This window comes from Somniosus microcephalus, chromosome 19, assembly GCF_052327205.1.
Source record: "Somniosus microcephalus isolate GS21.2 chromosome 19, FLI_Smic_1.0, whole genome shotgun sequence".
Taxonomy (NCBI): Eukaryota; Metazoa; Chordata; class Chondrichthyes; order Squaliformes; family Somniosidae; genus Somniosus; species Somniosus microcephalus.
Window position 1 is genome coordinate 24,973,532 of NC_141005.1, and position 13,722 is coordinate 24,987,253.

General features: G+C 49.0%; 1 protein-coding gene across 5 annotated transcripts in view; it reads right to left on the reverse strand.

Moving 5' to 3' along the window:
- Window positions 1-13,722, reverse strand: part of hectd4 (HECT domain containing E3 ubiquitin protein ligase 4) — a 268,113-nt gene that overhangs the window by 37,568 nt on the left and 216,823 nt on the right. For all 5 annotated transcript variants that reach the window (XM_085961398.1, XM_085961396.1, XM_085961397.1 and 2 more), the window contains exon 62: window positions 1,762-1,969. In XM_085961398.1, the coding sequence (XP_085817524.1) occupies window positions 1,762-1,969 (208 nt within the window). The remainder of the gene's footprint in view (window positions 1-1,761; window positions 1,970-13,722) is intronic.

The following is a 13,722-nucleotide window of genomic DNA, read 5'->3' on the forward strand; positions in this document are numbered from 1 at the left end:
CTTTCATGGCCTCGGGACGTCCCAAAGCGCTTTACAGCCAATTAAGTACGTGTTGTAATGTAGGGAAACGCAGCAGCCAATTTGCACACAGCAAGGTCCCACGAACAGCAATGTGATAAATGACCAGATAATCTGTTTGTGATGTTGGTTGACGGATAAATGTAGGCCAAGACATCGGGAGAACTCCCGCTCTTCTTCGAAAAGTGCCATGGAATCTTTTACATCCATCCGAGAGGGCAGACGAGGTTTCGGAATTAAAGAGGTTTACAAAACAAAGCTCTGGGACAGACGCAAGATAGTGCGTGGGGTTTTAGCTCCCTCAATCTAGTTGTACAAGCCAGTGATGTGGTTTTGCCGTTTCCAAACTTGGCCCTGATACAGGTCCACAGCCATAAACTTAATGTCAAATATATAAATGGTCGAGTACACGTGCAGTTGTTTCAGCATTACTGCTAATACCTCAGAATGTAAATCAGGTGTATTTGGAACATCATGTACTGGAAAGAGTACCTCAATATATAAACAACATATCATCTCTGGAAAAATCTTGTGCATGCTGTACTTACAGTTTGCTTTTTTCCCCCAACACTTCCTCGGGTGTTCATGACGAGACTAACGTCTGTAAGCAGGCCAATTTCCTTATAAACTGAAACTGAGTCTCTATTCATCACAGTGCATGGGTTAGCAGCCCAGTTTTAACAAAGAACTTCTAAAAGTGCTAATCTACATACGGAGGAACACGTGGGATGTCCAACATGTTGTCCCATCATTTTTGAAGGTGGAAAATAACAATTCCAGAGTACAGTTTAATTAGTTTTGTATTAAAGGCTCACTGGGGCTTTGACCCAACCCACTGGTGGCAGCAGCCGTTAGTGTTGAAGAATTGCTTGGACTGTACAGGCGTCCAGAACACAGTCTAAGGACTCGTCAGCAAATAATTTGCTGTGGATGAACTGGAGAATATAACTGATTTTTAAAAAGGCAGGGTTTAAAAAAAAAAACACTGCTAGAAAACAATGCTGTGTACACACTTTGGAAAATAATTAGTTTTCGTTACCAATGCTTATGTTGTAAATGGAAGAAAAAAAGATACCAATTTAAGAGCTACAAGACATTTTTTTAAAGGAAGAAAAATCACGAATACTGGAAGTACTTAACTTCTCTTCCAGATGCTGATTGACCTGTTATCAGTTTGGCTGGTAACCCTCATCTGTTTTGTGATGAAAGTGCGTATTTCTCCTTCAGGTGCTGACCGCCCTACTGCGCATTTCTGTTTTTATTGGATTTTAAAAATACTACATTCTACGAAGCAATATATCTTGGTTTCCTCCAACCAACTCGAGTGGAGCATAAATGCCAGCACTGACTGGATGGGCCGAATGGCCTGGTCCTGGGCTGTATATCCTATGTAACCCCACATTATAAATAATGGGTAATTCATAAATCGCCAATTCCCAACTTGTTATCGATATTGTGTTATTGCTGGGCAATGTGGGATAGTGACCTGGAGTAAGTCGCTGCTGATTTTTTCTTCTCCCAGAGGAGAATGGAACAGAGGACAGGCTGGCTTCCACTCAGAAGCGCCAGGTACTCCTGCCGTGCACCAGAATAACGCAGTCAAGATTGGGAACTATACACATGAAGGATCATAAATTCAACCACCGTGTCGCTGTCACACAGCACCGTAGAAGATTTCTGTTCATTTTTGTTTAGTGGGCAGCTTGGCTTCATGAATCCCAACAAGCCTGTCCTTTCGCTCACCTTTTATTAGCTTTTCAGTGAAAAAATCTTCCAATGCTGAACTGCCTTGGGTATCAAACAAGCTCTGGTTTACGGACGACACGGTCAAAATCTCCTCTGTTGACATCTCCATTAATTCATCTTCCCCATCCAGACTGGACAAACCAATCAAATCGCTGCTGTTGAATAGACTGGCACGGATCTTTTCAATCTTTGCTCTCGCTCGCACCTACAAGTAAAAAAACCCCATCACCTTATGACCCAAAAAGGATTATTTTTAAAACCACAATCTCACTCTCCAATGCTGAATATTGAAAGGCACAATAATTTTCCCCCCATCTTTCTTGAAGGCGATAGCTCATGCTAATAAGGGATGAGATTGGTACGGTACAGATAAAAGATCTAGGCTCGGCAGATCGTGATGTAGAACTGGAATCAGTTTGGGTGGAGCTAAGAAACAGCAAAGGGCGGAAAACATTGGTGGGAGTTGTGTATAGGCCACCAAACATTAGTGGTAATGTAGGGAACAGTATCAATCAAGAAATTAGAAGTGCATGTAACAAGGACAATACAGTAATCATGGGGAACTTTAATCTACATATTAACTGGGCAAATCAAATTACCACTAATGGTGTGGAGGACGAATTCTTGGAATGCATGCAAGATGGTTTCCTGGATCAGTATGTGAAGGAAAGAACCAGGGAACAGGCTATTCTGGATCTGGTACTGTGTAATGAGAAAGGGCTAATCAATAATCTTGTGGTAAAGGGGCCTTTAGGGACAAGTGACCATAATATGATTGAATTTTACATTAAGTCCAATCTGAAACTAAGGTCTTCAATCTAAAACAGAGGAAACTACAAGGGTATGAGGGACAAGTTGGCCATGGTAGATTGGGAGACTATACTAAAAAGGTATGAAGGTGGACATACAATGGCCAACATTCAAGGAAAAAATGCATAATTTGCAACAAACATATATTCCTCTAGGGCATAAAAACCCAAAAGGAAAAGTGATCCAACCATGGCAAACAAAAGAAATTAAAGCTAGTATTAAGTCACAGGAGGAAGCTTATAAAGTTGCCAGAAAAAGCAGTCAGCCTGAGGATTGGGATCTTTTTAGAAATCAGCAAAGGGGGACCAAGAAATTGATAAAGAAAGGGAAAATGGAATATGAGCACAAACTAGCGAAAAATATAAAAACAGATTGTAAAAGCTTCTATAGGTATGTGAAAAGGAAAAGACAGGTGAAGGTAAATTTATGTCCTTTACAGTCAGACACAGCAGAATTTATAATGGGGAATGAGGAAATGGTAGAGAAATTAAATACTTTGTTTCTGTCTTCACGGAGGAAGACACAAAAAACCTCCCAGAAATACGAGCAAACAAAGGGTGTGGCGAGAATGAGGAACAAAGAAATTAGTAAAAAAACAGAACTAGCAAAATTAATGGGACTAAAAGTCAATAAACGTAGAAACATAGAAGATAGGAGCAGGCCATTCGGCCCCTCGAGCCTGCTCCGCCATTCAATGAGATCATGGCTGATCATCCAAATTCAGTACCCTGTCCCTGCTTTCTCCCCATACCCCTTGATCCCTTTAGCCTCAAGAAATATATCCAACTCTTTCTTGAATATATTTAATGAACTGGCCTCCACCGCTCTTTGTGGCAGAGAATTCCACAGGTCCACCACTCTCTGGGTGAAGAAATTCCTCCTCATTTCAGTCCTAAATGGCTTACCCCTTATCCTTAGACTATGACCCCTGGTTCTGGACTCCTTGGCCATCCGAAACATCCTTCCTGCATCTAGTCTGTCCAGACCTGACAGAATTTTATAGGTTTCGATGAGATCCCCTCTCAATCTTCTAAACTCCAGTGAGTATAAGCCCAATCGACACAATCTCTCCTCATACGTCATTCCTGCCATCCCAGGTATCAGCCTGGTGAACCTTCGCTGCACTCCCTCCATGGCAAGAACGTCCTTCCTCAGGTAAGGTGACCAAAACTGCACACAATACTCAAGGTGTGGTCTCACCAAGGCCTTGTACAACTGCAGCAAGACATCCTTGTTCCTGTACTCAAACCCTCTCGCTACGAAGACCAACATACCATTTGCCTTCTTAACCGCCTGCTGCACCTGCATGCTTACTTTCAGCGACTGGTGCACAAGAACACCCAGGTCTCTTTGCACTTCCCCTTCTCCCAATCTATTGCCATTCAAATAATAATCTGCCTTCCTGTTTTTGCTACCAAAGTGGATAACCTCACATTTATCCACATTATAGTGCATTTGCCATGTTTCTGCCCAATCACCCAACCTGTCCAAATCATACTGGAGTTTCACGACATCCTCCTCACAGCTTACCCTCCCACCCAGCTTTGTGTCATCTGCAAATTTGGAGATATTACATCCAATTCCCTCGTCCAGATCATTAATATATATTGTGAACAGCTGGGGTCCTAGGACCGATCCTTGCGGTACCCCACTAGTCACTGCCTGCCACTCGGAAAACGACCCGTTTATTCCAACTCTTTGCTTTCTGTCCGCCAACCAGTTCTCTATCCAAGTCAATACCTTGCCCCCAATCCCATGTGCCTTAATTTTGCACGCTAATCTCTTGTGTGGGACCTTATCGAAAGCCTTCTGAAAGTCCAAATACACCACATCCACTGGTTCTCCCTTATCTATTTTACCAGTTACATCCTCAAAAAATTCCAGTAGATTAGTCAAGCATGATTTACCTTTTGTAAATCCATGTTGACTTTGTCCGATCCTGTCACTGCTTTCCAAGTGCTCTGCTATTACATCTTTTATAATAGACTCTAGCATTTTCCCCACTACCGATGTCAGGCTTACCGGTCTATAATTCCCCGCTTTTTCTCTACCACCTTTTCTGAATAGTGGGGTAACATTAGCTACCCGCCAATCCATGGGTACCGTTCCAGAGTCTATCAAGTTCTGGAAGATGACCAGTAATGCATCTACTATCTCTAGGGCCACTTCCTTAAGTACCCTGGGATGTAGACCATCAGGCCCTGGGGATTTATCGGCCTTCAGTCCCATCAATTTTCCTAACACCAGTCCTGTCAGAATTTTATAAGTTTCAATGAGATCCCCTCTCATTCTTCTAAACTCCAGCGAGTATAAGCCCAATCGTCCCAATCTCTCCTCATACGTCATTCCTGCCATCCCAGGTATCAGCCTGGTGAATCTTCACTGAACTCCTTCCATGGCAAGAACATCCTTCCTCAGGTAAGGCAACCAAAACTGCACACAATACTCAAGATACGGTCTCACCAAGGCCCTGTACAACTGCAGCAAGACATCTTTGTTCCTGTACTCAAACCCTCTCGCTACGAAGGCCAACATACCACTTGCCTTCTTAACCGCCTGCTGCACCTGCATGCTTACCTTCAGCGACTGGTGCACAAGGACACCCAAGTCTCGTTGCACTTCTCCTTCTCTCAATCTATTGCCATTCAGATAATAATCTGCCTTCCTGTTTTTGCCACCAAAGTGGATAATCTCACATTTGTCCACATTATATTGCATCTGCCATGCTTTTGCCCAATCACGCAACCTGTCCAAATCATCCTGGGGTTTCTCGGCATCCTCCTCACAGCACACATGCCCACCCAGCTTTGTGTCGTCTGCAAATTTGGAGATATTACATCTAGTTCCCTCATCCAGATCATTAATATATATTGTGAATAGCTGGGGTCCAAGGATCGATCCCTGTGGTACCCCACTAGTCACTGCCTGCCACTCTTTAAAAAAAAAAAAAAGACCCGCTTATTCCAACTCTTTGCTTTCTGTCTGCCAACCAGTTCTCTATCCAAGTCAATACCTTGCCCCCCAATCCCATGTGCCTTAACTTTACACGCTAATCTCTTATGCGGGACCTTATCAAAGGCCTTCTGAAAGTCCAAATACACCACATCCACTGGTTCTCCCTTATCTATTTTACCAGTTACATCCTAGGGCTTTGAAAGAGGTGGCCATTGGGATACTGGACGCATTGGTTGTCATCTTCCAAAATTCTATAGATTCTGGAACGCTTCCTGCAGATTGGAGGATAGCAAATGTAATCCTGCTATTTAAGAAAGGAGGGAGAGAGAAAACGGGGAACTACAGACCTGTTAGCCTCGCATCAGTAGTTGGGAAAATGCTGGAATCTATTATAAAGGATGCAATAACTGGGCACTTAGAAACAAATAGTAAGATTGGGCAGAGTCAACATGGATTTATGAAAGGGAAATCCTGTTTGACAAACCTACTGGAGTTCTTTGAGGATGTAACTAGTGGAGTAGACCCTGGGGATTTATCGGCCTTCAACCTCATCAATTTCCCGAACACCATTTCCCTACAAATACTGATTTCTTTCAGTTCCTCCCATTCATCAGACCCTATGTTCCCCGACATCTTTGGGAGGTTATTTGTGTCCTCCTTTGTGAAGACAGAACCAAAGTATGTATTTAATTGGTCTGCCATTTCTTTGTTCCCCATTATAAATTCCCCTGATTCTGACTGCAGGGGACCTATGTTTGACTTCACCAATCTTTTTCTCTTCACACATATCTATAAAAGCTTTTACAGTCAGTTTTTATGTTCCCTGCAAGCTTACTCTCATACTCTATTTTCCCCCTCTTAATTAATCCCTTTGTCCTCCTTTGTTGGATCCTAAACTGCTCCCAATCCTCAGGTTTACTGCTTTTTCTGGCCAATTTATATGTCCTCTCCTTGGATCTTATGCTATCCCTAATTTCCCTTGTTAGCCACGGTTGAGTCACCTTTTTTGTTTTATTTTTATGCCAAACTGGGATGAACAAATTCTGTGGTTCATCCATGCGATCTTTGAATGTTTGCCATTGCCCATCCACCGTCAACCCTTTGAGTGACATTCCCCAATCAATCCTACCCAACTCGCACTTGATACCATTGTAATCTCCTTTATTTATATTCAGGACCCTAGTCTCCGAGTCAACTATTTCACTCTCCATCTTAATGAAGAATTCTATCATATTATGATCGCTTTGACCCAAGGGGCCTCGCACAACAAGATTGCTAATTAATCCTCTCTCATTACATAATACCCAGTCTAAGATGGCCTGATCTCTAGTTGGTTCCTCGACATATTGGTCCAGGAAACCATCCCGTATACACTCCAGGAATTCATCCTACACAGTATTGTTACTAATTTGGTTAGCCCAATCTATATGTAGATTAAAGTCACCCATGATAACTGCTGTGCCCTTATTGCACGCTTCTCTAATTTCCCATTTAATGCCATTCCCGACCTCCGCATTACTGTTTGGAGGTCTATATACCACTCCCACTAACGTTTTCTGCCCCATGGTATTTCTCAGTTCTACCCATACAGATTCCACATCAGAGCGAATATCTTTCCTTTCAATTGTGTTAATCCCCTCTTTAACCAGCAATGCTACCCCTACCTCCTTTTACTTTTTGTCTATCTTTCCTGAATATTGAATACCCCTGGATGTTGAGTTCCCAGCCTTGGCCACCCTGGAGCCATGTTTCCGTAATCCCAATTATATCATATCCGTTTACATCTATTTGCGCAGCTAATTCATCCACCTTATTATGAATGCTCCTTGCATTAAGACACAAAGCCTTCAGGCTTGGTTTTTTTAACGCTCTTAGATCTTTTAGAATTATTAATGTGGCCATGTTTGATTTAAACCCTTGATTTCTCTGCCTGTCACTTTTGTTTTTCTCCTTCCTATCTTTTGCTTTTATCCTTGTTTCCCTTTCCTCTGTCCCCCTGCTCAGGTTCCCAACCCCCTGCCATTTTAGTTTAAACCCTCCCCCAGAGCACTAGCAAACACTCCCCCTAGGACATCAGTCTCGGCCCTGCCCAGGTACAAACCGTCCAGTTTTAACTGGTCCCACCTCCCCCAGAACCGGTTCCAATGTCCCAGGAATTTGAATCCCTCCCCTTTGCACCATTCCTCCAGCCAGGTATTCATCTGAAATATCCTTCTATTTCTACTCTGACTAGCACATGGCACTGGTAGCAATCCTGAGATTACTACCTTTGAGGTCCTATTTTTAAATTTACCTCCTAACTCCCTATATTCAGCTTTTAGGACCTCATCCCGGTTTTTACCTATATCGTTGGTACCTATATGCACCACGACAACTGGCTGTTCACCCTCCCCTTCCAAAATGTTCTGCAGCCGCTCCGAGACATCCTTGACCCTTGCACCAGGGAGGCAACACACCATCCTGGAGTCTCGTTTGCGGCCGCAGAAACGCCTATCTATTCCCCTTACAATAGAATCCCCTATTACTATAGCTCTCCCCCGCTTTTTCCTCCCATCCTGTGCAGCAGAGCCACCCCTGGTGCCAGGAAGTTGGCTACTGCTGCCTTCCCCTGGTAAGGCATCTCCCCCATCAGTATCCAAAGCGGTATATGTGTTTGAAACATAGAAACATAGAAGATAGGAGCAGGCCATTCGGCCCTTCGAGCCTGCTCCGCCATTCAATGTGATCATGGCTGATCATCCAAACTCAGTACCCTGTCCCCGCCTTTTCCCCATATCCCTTCAGCCTCAAGAAACATATCCAACTCTTTCTTGAATATATTTAATGAACTGGCCTCCACCGCCCTCTGTGGCAGAGAATTCCACAGGTTCACCACACTCTGGGTGAAGAAATTCCTCATTTCAGAGGGGAATGGCCACAGGGGACCCCTGCACTACCTGCCTGCGCCTACTACTCTGCCTGTTGGTTGCCTGTTCCCTTTCTGCCTGTGCCACCTTTATCTGCGGTGTGACCAACTGATTAAACGTGCTATTCACGACGTCCTCAGCATCGCGAATGGTCCAGTATGTATCCAATCGCTGCTCCAGTGCCGCAATGCGGTCTGCCAGTAGCTGCAGCTGGACACACTTCCTGCACACATAGTTGTCAGGGACACAGGAAGTGTCAGAGTTCCCACATAGCGCAGGAGGAGCATACCACGGCACCGGGCTGTCCTGCCATGACTTACCCTTTAATTAATTGAAATTAAATTAAACACCTAGAGTATGGTGTACAATTTTGGTCTCCTTACCCAAGGAAGGATATATTTGCCATAGAGGGAGTATAACGAAGGTTCACAAGATTGATTTCAGGGATGGCAGGTCTGTCGTATGGCAAGAGATTGAGTAAACTAGGCCTGTATTCTCTTGAATTCAGAAGAATGAGAGGGGATCGCATTGAAGCATACAAAATTATTACAGGGCTTGATAGGGTGGATGCTGGGAGAATGTTTCCCATGGCTGGGGAGTCTAGAACCAGGGGCCACAGCCTCAGAATAAAGGGTAGGCCATTCAGGATTGAGATGAGAAGAAATTTCTTCAGAGGGTGGTGAATCTTTGGAATTCTCTACCCCAGAGGGCTGTGGAGGCTCAGTCATTGGGTATATTCAAAACAGAAATCGATAGATTTCTGACTAGTAAGGGCATCAAGGGATATGGCAAAGGGCTGGTGAATGGAGTTAAAGCAGAAGATCAGCCATGATCTCATTGAATGGCGGAGCAGGCTTGAAGGCCTACTCCTGCTCCTATTTCTTATGTTCTTATGCTGAGGTTTGCTTCCAGAGGTGGCAGCAGACTTGCAGTTCCTCACCCACTGTTTGTGAGCGAACCTAGGTGGAGTGTGCCAGCAGGTTGTTCCATTAGGAGACTATCACAGCTGCACTCAATTCTGCCTTTGTTTGGGACAACGTTTGGCTAGTAATGATAGTGGGAACCGTGCCCATTTGCGGCACTCTCTAGCCCAAAAGCACTCAAGTCAATTGTAGCTGATTGGCTTTGCTAGCTAATTGTACAGAGTGAAGACTGAAACGGGAACCTTCCTGATAGTAAATGCACCATCACAGTGTGGTACAAACTGTTGTGGTCCTGAGTAATAGACCATGAAGGTCTCGGGTTTGCCTATTAGGAAGATTCCCAGCATTAGAGATGACTAGAAATGTGAAGTATCAGTTTCATAGTGGTGTCCGGATTTAAATTCTTTTGATTAGACACAAGGATCTATACAGACAAATGTGGAAGCCCTGATGGCTGAAAGTGTATCCCCATATCAATAGTTTACTTTCAGTATTACTGGAGATTTAGGGCATCAGTCATCTAGTAGCTGTAACACCAACCTTGAAGTGCGGTGGTGTATCCACACACTACTTCATGAAATGCTAGGATATATAATTGTAGCTACAATTTATTGTATGGGGAATTAGTAATCACAACACCGATATACTGTAGAAATGCTGAATGGACACTTGGAACCACATCGTTGAGGTGGGGTTAAATGTGGATAACCAACCTCTTGAACATTTTTGGAATGGTGTGCAACGGAAGGATTAAGAGGATGCAATAAATTTGTCAGAATAAGGCAAGACAACTCCTGCTAGAGATTGGCTTGTGTTTAAAGTGGATACAATAAAATAAATACATATTGGGGGGGAGAGGACGAAAGGAATAGACTTAAAGGTATTCAGTTTACAAGACCAAACACAAATTTCTAGCTAATACAGCATTCCATTTTTTTCCTAAAATTCATTATTTTTGTAAACAAATTGCACAATCATAAAGTACAGTGCATAATGAGCAGTGAAGATAGGAAAGTAATTATTTTCAAATTATTGGTAAACCAATTAATTTGAATTGAAAAATAATCAAATTTGCGAAGAAAAAACTTAAACACTTCATTTGGCAGAGAGTTTGTCTGTTTATTATGTAACTAGCTGGGGGTGCCCGGCGGTGCCGAGGCTTTTTCGAGGGCATGTTGTTGTTGGAAGAGAGAGAGAGCGCGCGAGTGGGGGGGGGGAAAAGAGAGAGAGCGCGAGTGGGGGGGGGGGGGGAAGGGAAGAGAGAGCGCGAGTGGGGGGGGGGAAGGGAAGAGAGAGCGCGAGTGGGGGGGGGGAAGAGAGAGCGCGAGTGGGGGGGGGGGAAGAGAGAGCGCGAGTGGGGGGGAAGAGAGAGCGCGAGTGGGGGGGAAGAGAGAGCGCGAGTGGGGGGGAAGAGAGAGCGCGAGTGGGGGGGAAGAGAGAGCGCGAGTGGGGGGGAAGAGAGAGCGCGAGTGGGGGGGAAGAGAGAGCGCGAGTGGGGGGGAAGAGAGAGCGCGAGTGGGGGGGAAGAGAGAGCGCGAGTGGGGGGGAAGAGAGAGCGCGAGTGGGGGGGAAGAGAGAGCGCGAGTGGGGGGGAAGAGAGAGCGCGAGTGGGGGGGAAGAGAGAGCGCGAGTGGGGGGGAAGAGAGAGCGCGAGTGGGGGGGAAGAGAGAGCGCGAGTGGGGGGGAAGAGAGAGCGCGAGTGGGGGGGAAGAGAGAGCGCGAGTGGGGGGGAAGAGAGAGCGCGAGTGGGGGGGGAAGAGAGAGCGCGAGTGGGGGGGGAAGAGAGAGCGCGAGTGGGGGGGAAGAGAGAGCGCGAGTGGGGGGGAAGAGAGAGCGCGAGTGGGGGGGAAGAGAGAGCGCGAGTGGGGGGGGAAGAGAGAGCGCGAGTGGGGGGAGAGAGAGAGAGAGCGCGAGTGGGGGGGAAGAGAGAGCGCGAGTGGGGGGGAAGAGAGAGCGCGAGTGGGGGGGAAGAGAGAGCGCGAGTGGGGGGGAAGAGAGAGCGCGAGTGGGGGGGAAGAGAGAGCGCGAGTGGGGGGGAAGAGAGAGCGCGAGTGGGGGGGAAGAGAGAGCGCGAGTGGGGGGGAAGAGAGAGCGCGAGTGGGGGGGAAGAGAGAGCGCGAGTGGGGGGGAAGAGAGAGCGCGAGTGGGGGGGGAAGAGAGAGCGCGAGTGGGGGGGAAGAGAGAGCGCGAGTGGGGGGGGGGGAAGAGAGAGCGCGAGTGGGGGGGAAGAGAGCGCGAGTGGGGGGGAAGAGAGAGCGCGAGTGGGGGGGGAAGAGAGAGCGCGAGTGGGGGGGAAGAGAGAGCGCGAGTGGGGGGGAAGAGAGAGCGCGAGTGGGGGGGGAAGAGAGAGCGCGAGTGGGGGGGAAGAGAGAGCGCGAGTGGGGGGGGAAGAGAGAGCGCGAGTGGGGGGGAAGAGAGAGCGCGAGTGGGGGGGAAGAGAGAGCGCGAGTGGGGGGGAAGAGAGAGCGCGAGTGGGGGGGAAGAGAGAGCGCGAGTGGGGGGGAAGAGAGAGCGCGAGTGGGGGGAAGAGAGAGCGCGAGTGGGGGGAAGAGAGAGCGCGAGTGGGGGGGAAGAGAGAGCGCGAGTGGGGGGGAAGAGAGAGCGCGAGTGGGGGGGAAGAGCGAGTGAGAGAGCGCGAGTGGGGGGGAAGAGAGAGCGCGAGTGGGGGGGAAGAGAGCGCGCGAGTGGGGGGAAGAGAGCGCGCGAGTGGGGGGAAGAGAGCGCGAGTGGGGGGGAAGAGAGCGCGAGTGGGGGGGAAGAGAGAGCGCGAGTGGGGGGAAGAGAGCGCGAGTGGGGGGGAAGAGAGCGCGAGTGGGGGGGAAGAGAGCGCGAGTGGGGGGGAAGAGAGCGCGAGTGGGGGGGAAGAGAGCGCGAGTGGGGGGGAAGAGAGAGCGAGTGGGGGGGAAGAGAGCGCGAGTGGGGGGGAAGAGAGAGAGCGAGTGGGGGGGAAGAGAGAGAGCGAGTGGGGGGGAAGAGAGAGAGCGAGTGGGGGGGAAGAGAGAGAGCGAGTGGGGGGGAAGAGAGAGAGCGAGTGGGGGGGAAGAGAGAGAGCGAGTGGGGGGGAAGAGAGAGAGCGAGTGGGGGGGAAGAGAGAGAGCGAGTGGGGGGGAAGAGAGAGAGCGAGTGGGGGGAAGAGAGAGAGCGAGTGGGGGGGAAGAGAGAGAGCGAGTGGGGGGGAAGAGAGAGAGCGAGTGGGGGGGAAGAGAGAGAGCGAGTGGGGGGGAAGAGAGAGAGCGAGTGGGGGGGAAGAGAGAGAGCGAGTGGGGGGGAAGAGAGAGAGCGAGTGGGGGGGGAAGAGAGAGAGCGAGTGGGGGGGAAGAGAGAGAGCGAGTGGGGGGGAAGAGAGAGAGCGAGTGGGGGGGAAGAGAGAGAGCGAGTGGGGGGGAAGAGAGAGAGCGAGTGGGGGGGAAGAGAGAGAGCGAGTGGGGGGGAAGAGAGAGAGCGAGTGGGGGGGAAGAGAGAGAGCGAGTGGGGGGAAGAGAGAGAGCGAGTGGGGGGGAAGAGAGAGAGCGAGTGGGGGGGAAGAGAGAGAGCGAGTGGGGGGGAAGAGAGAGAGCGAGTGGGGGGGAAGAGAGAGAGCGAGTGGGGGGGAAGAGAGAGAGCGAGTGGGGGGGAAGAGAGAGAGCGAGTGGGGGGGAAGAGAGAGAGCGAGTGGGGGGGAAGAGAGAGAGCGAGTGGGGGGGAAGAGAGAGAGCGAGTGGGGGGGAAGAGAGAGAGCGAGTGGGGGGGAAGAGAGAGAGCGAGTGGGGGGGAAGAGAGAGAGCGAGTGGGGGGGAAGAGAGAGAGCGAGTGGGGGGGAAGAGAGAGAGCGAGTGGGGGGGAAGAGAGAGAGCGAGTGGGGGGGAAGAGAGAGAGCGAGTGGGGGGGAAGAGAGAGAGCGAGTGGGGGGGAAGAGAGAGAGCGAGTGGGGGGGAAGAGAGAGAGCGAGTGGGGGGGAAGAGAGAGAGCGAGTGGGGGGGAAGAGAGAGAGCGAGTGGGGGGGAAGAGAGAGAGCGAGTGGGGGGGAAGAGAGAGAGCGAGTGGGGGGGAAGAGAGAGAGCGAGTGGGGGGGAAGAGAGAGAGCGAGTGGGGGGGAAGAGAGAGAGCGAGTGGGGGGGAAGAGAGAGAGCGAGTGGGGGGGAAGAGAGAGAGCGAGTGGGGGGGAAGAGAGAGAGCGAGTGGGGGGGAAGAGAGAGAGCGAGTGGGGGGAAGAGAGAGAGCGAGTGGGGGGGAAGAGAGAGAGCGAGTGGGGGGGAAGAGAGAGAGCGAGTGGGGGGGAAGAGAGAGAGCGAGTGGGGGGGAAGAGAGAGAGCGAGTGGGGGGGAAGAGAGAGAGCGAGTGGGGGGGAAGAGAGAGAGCGAGTGGGGGGGAAGAGAGAGAGAGCG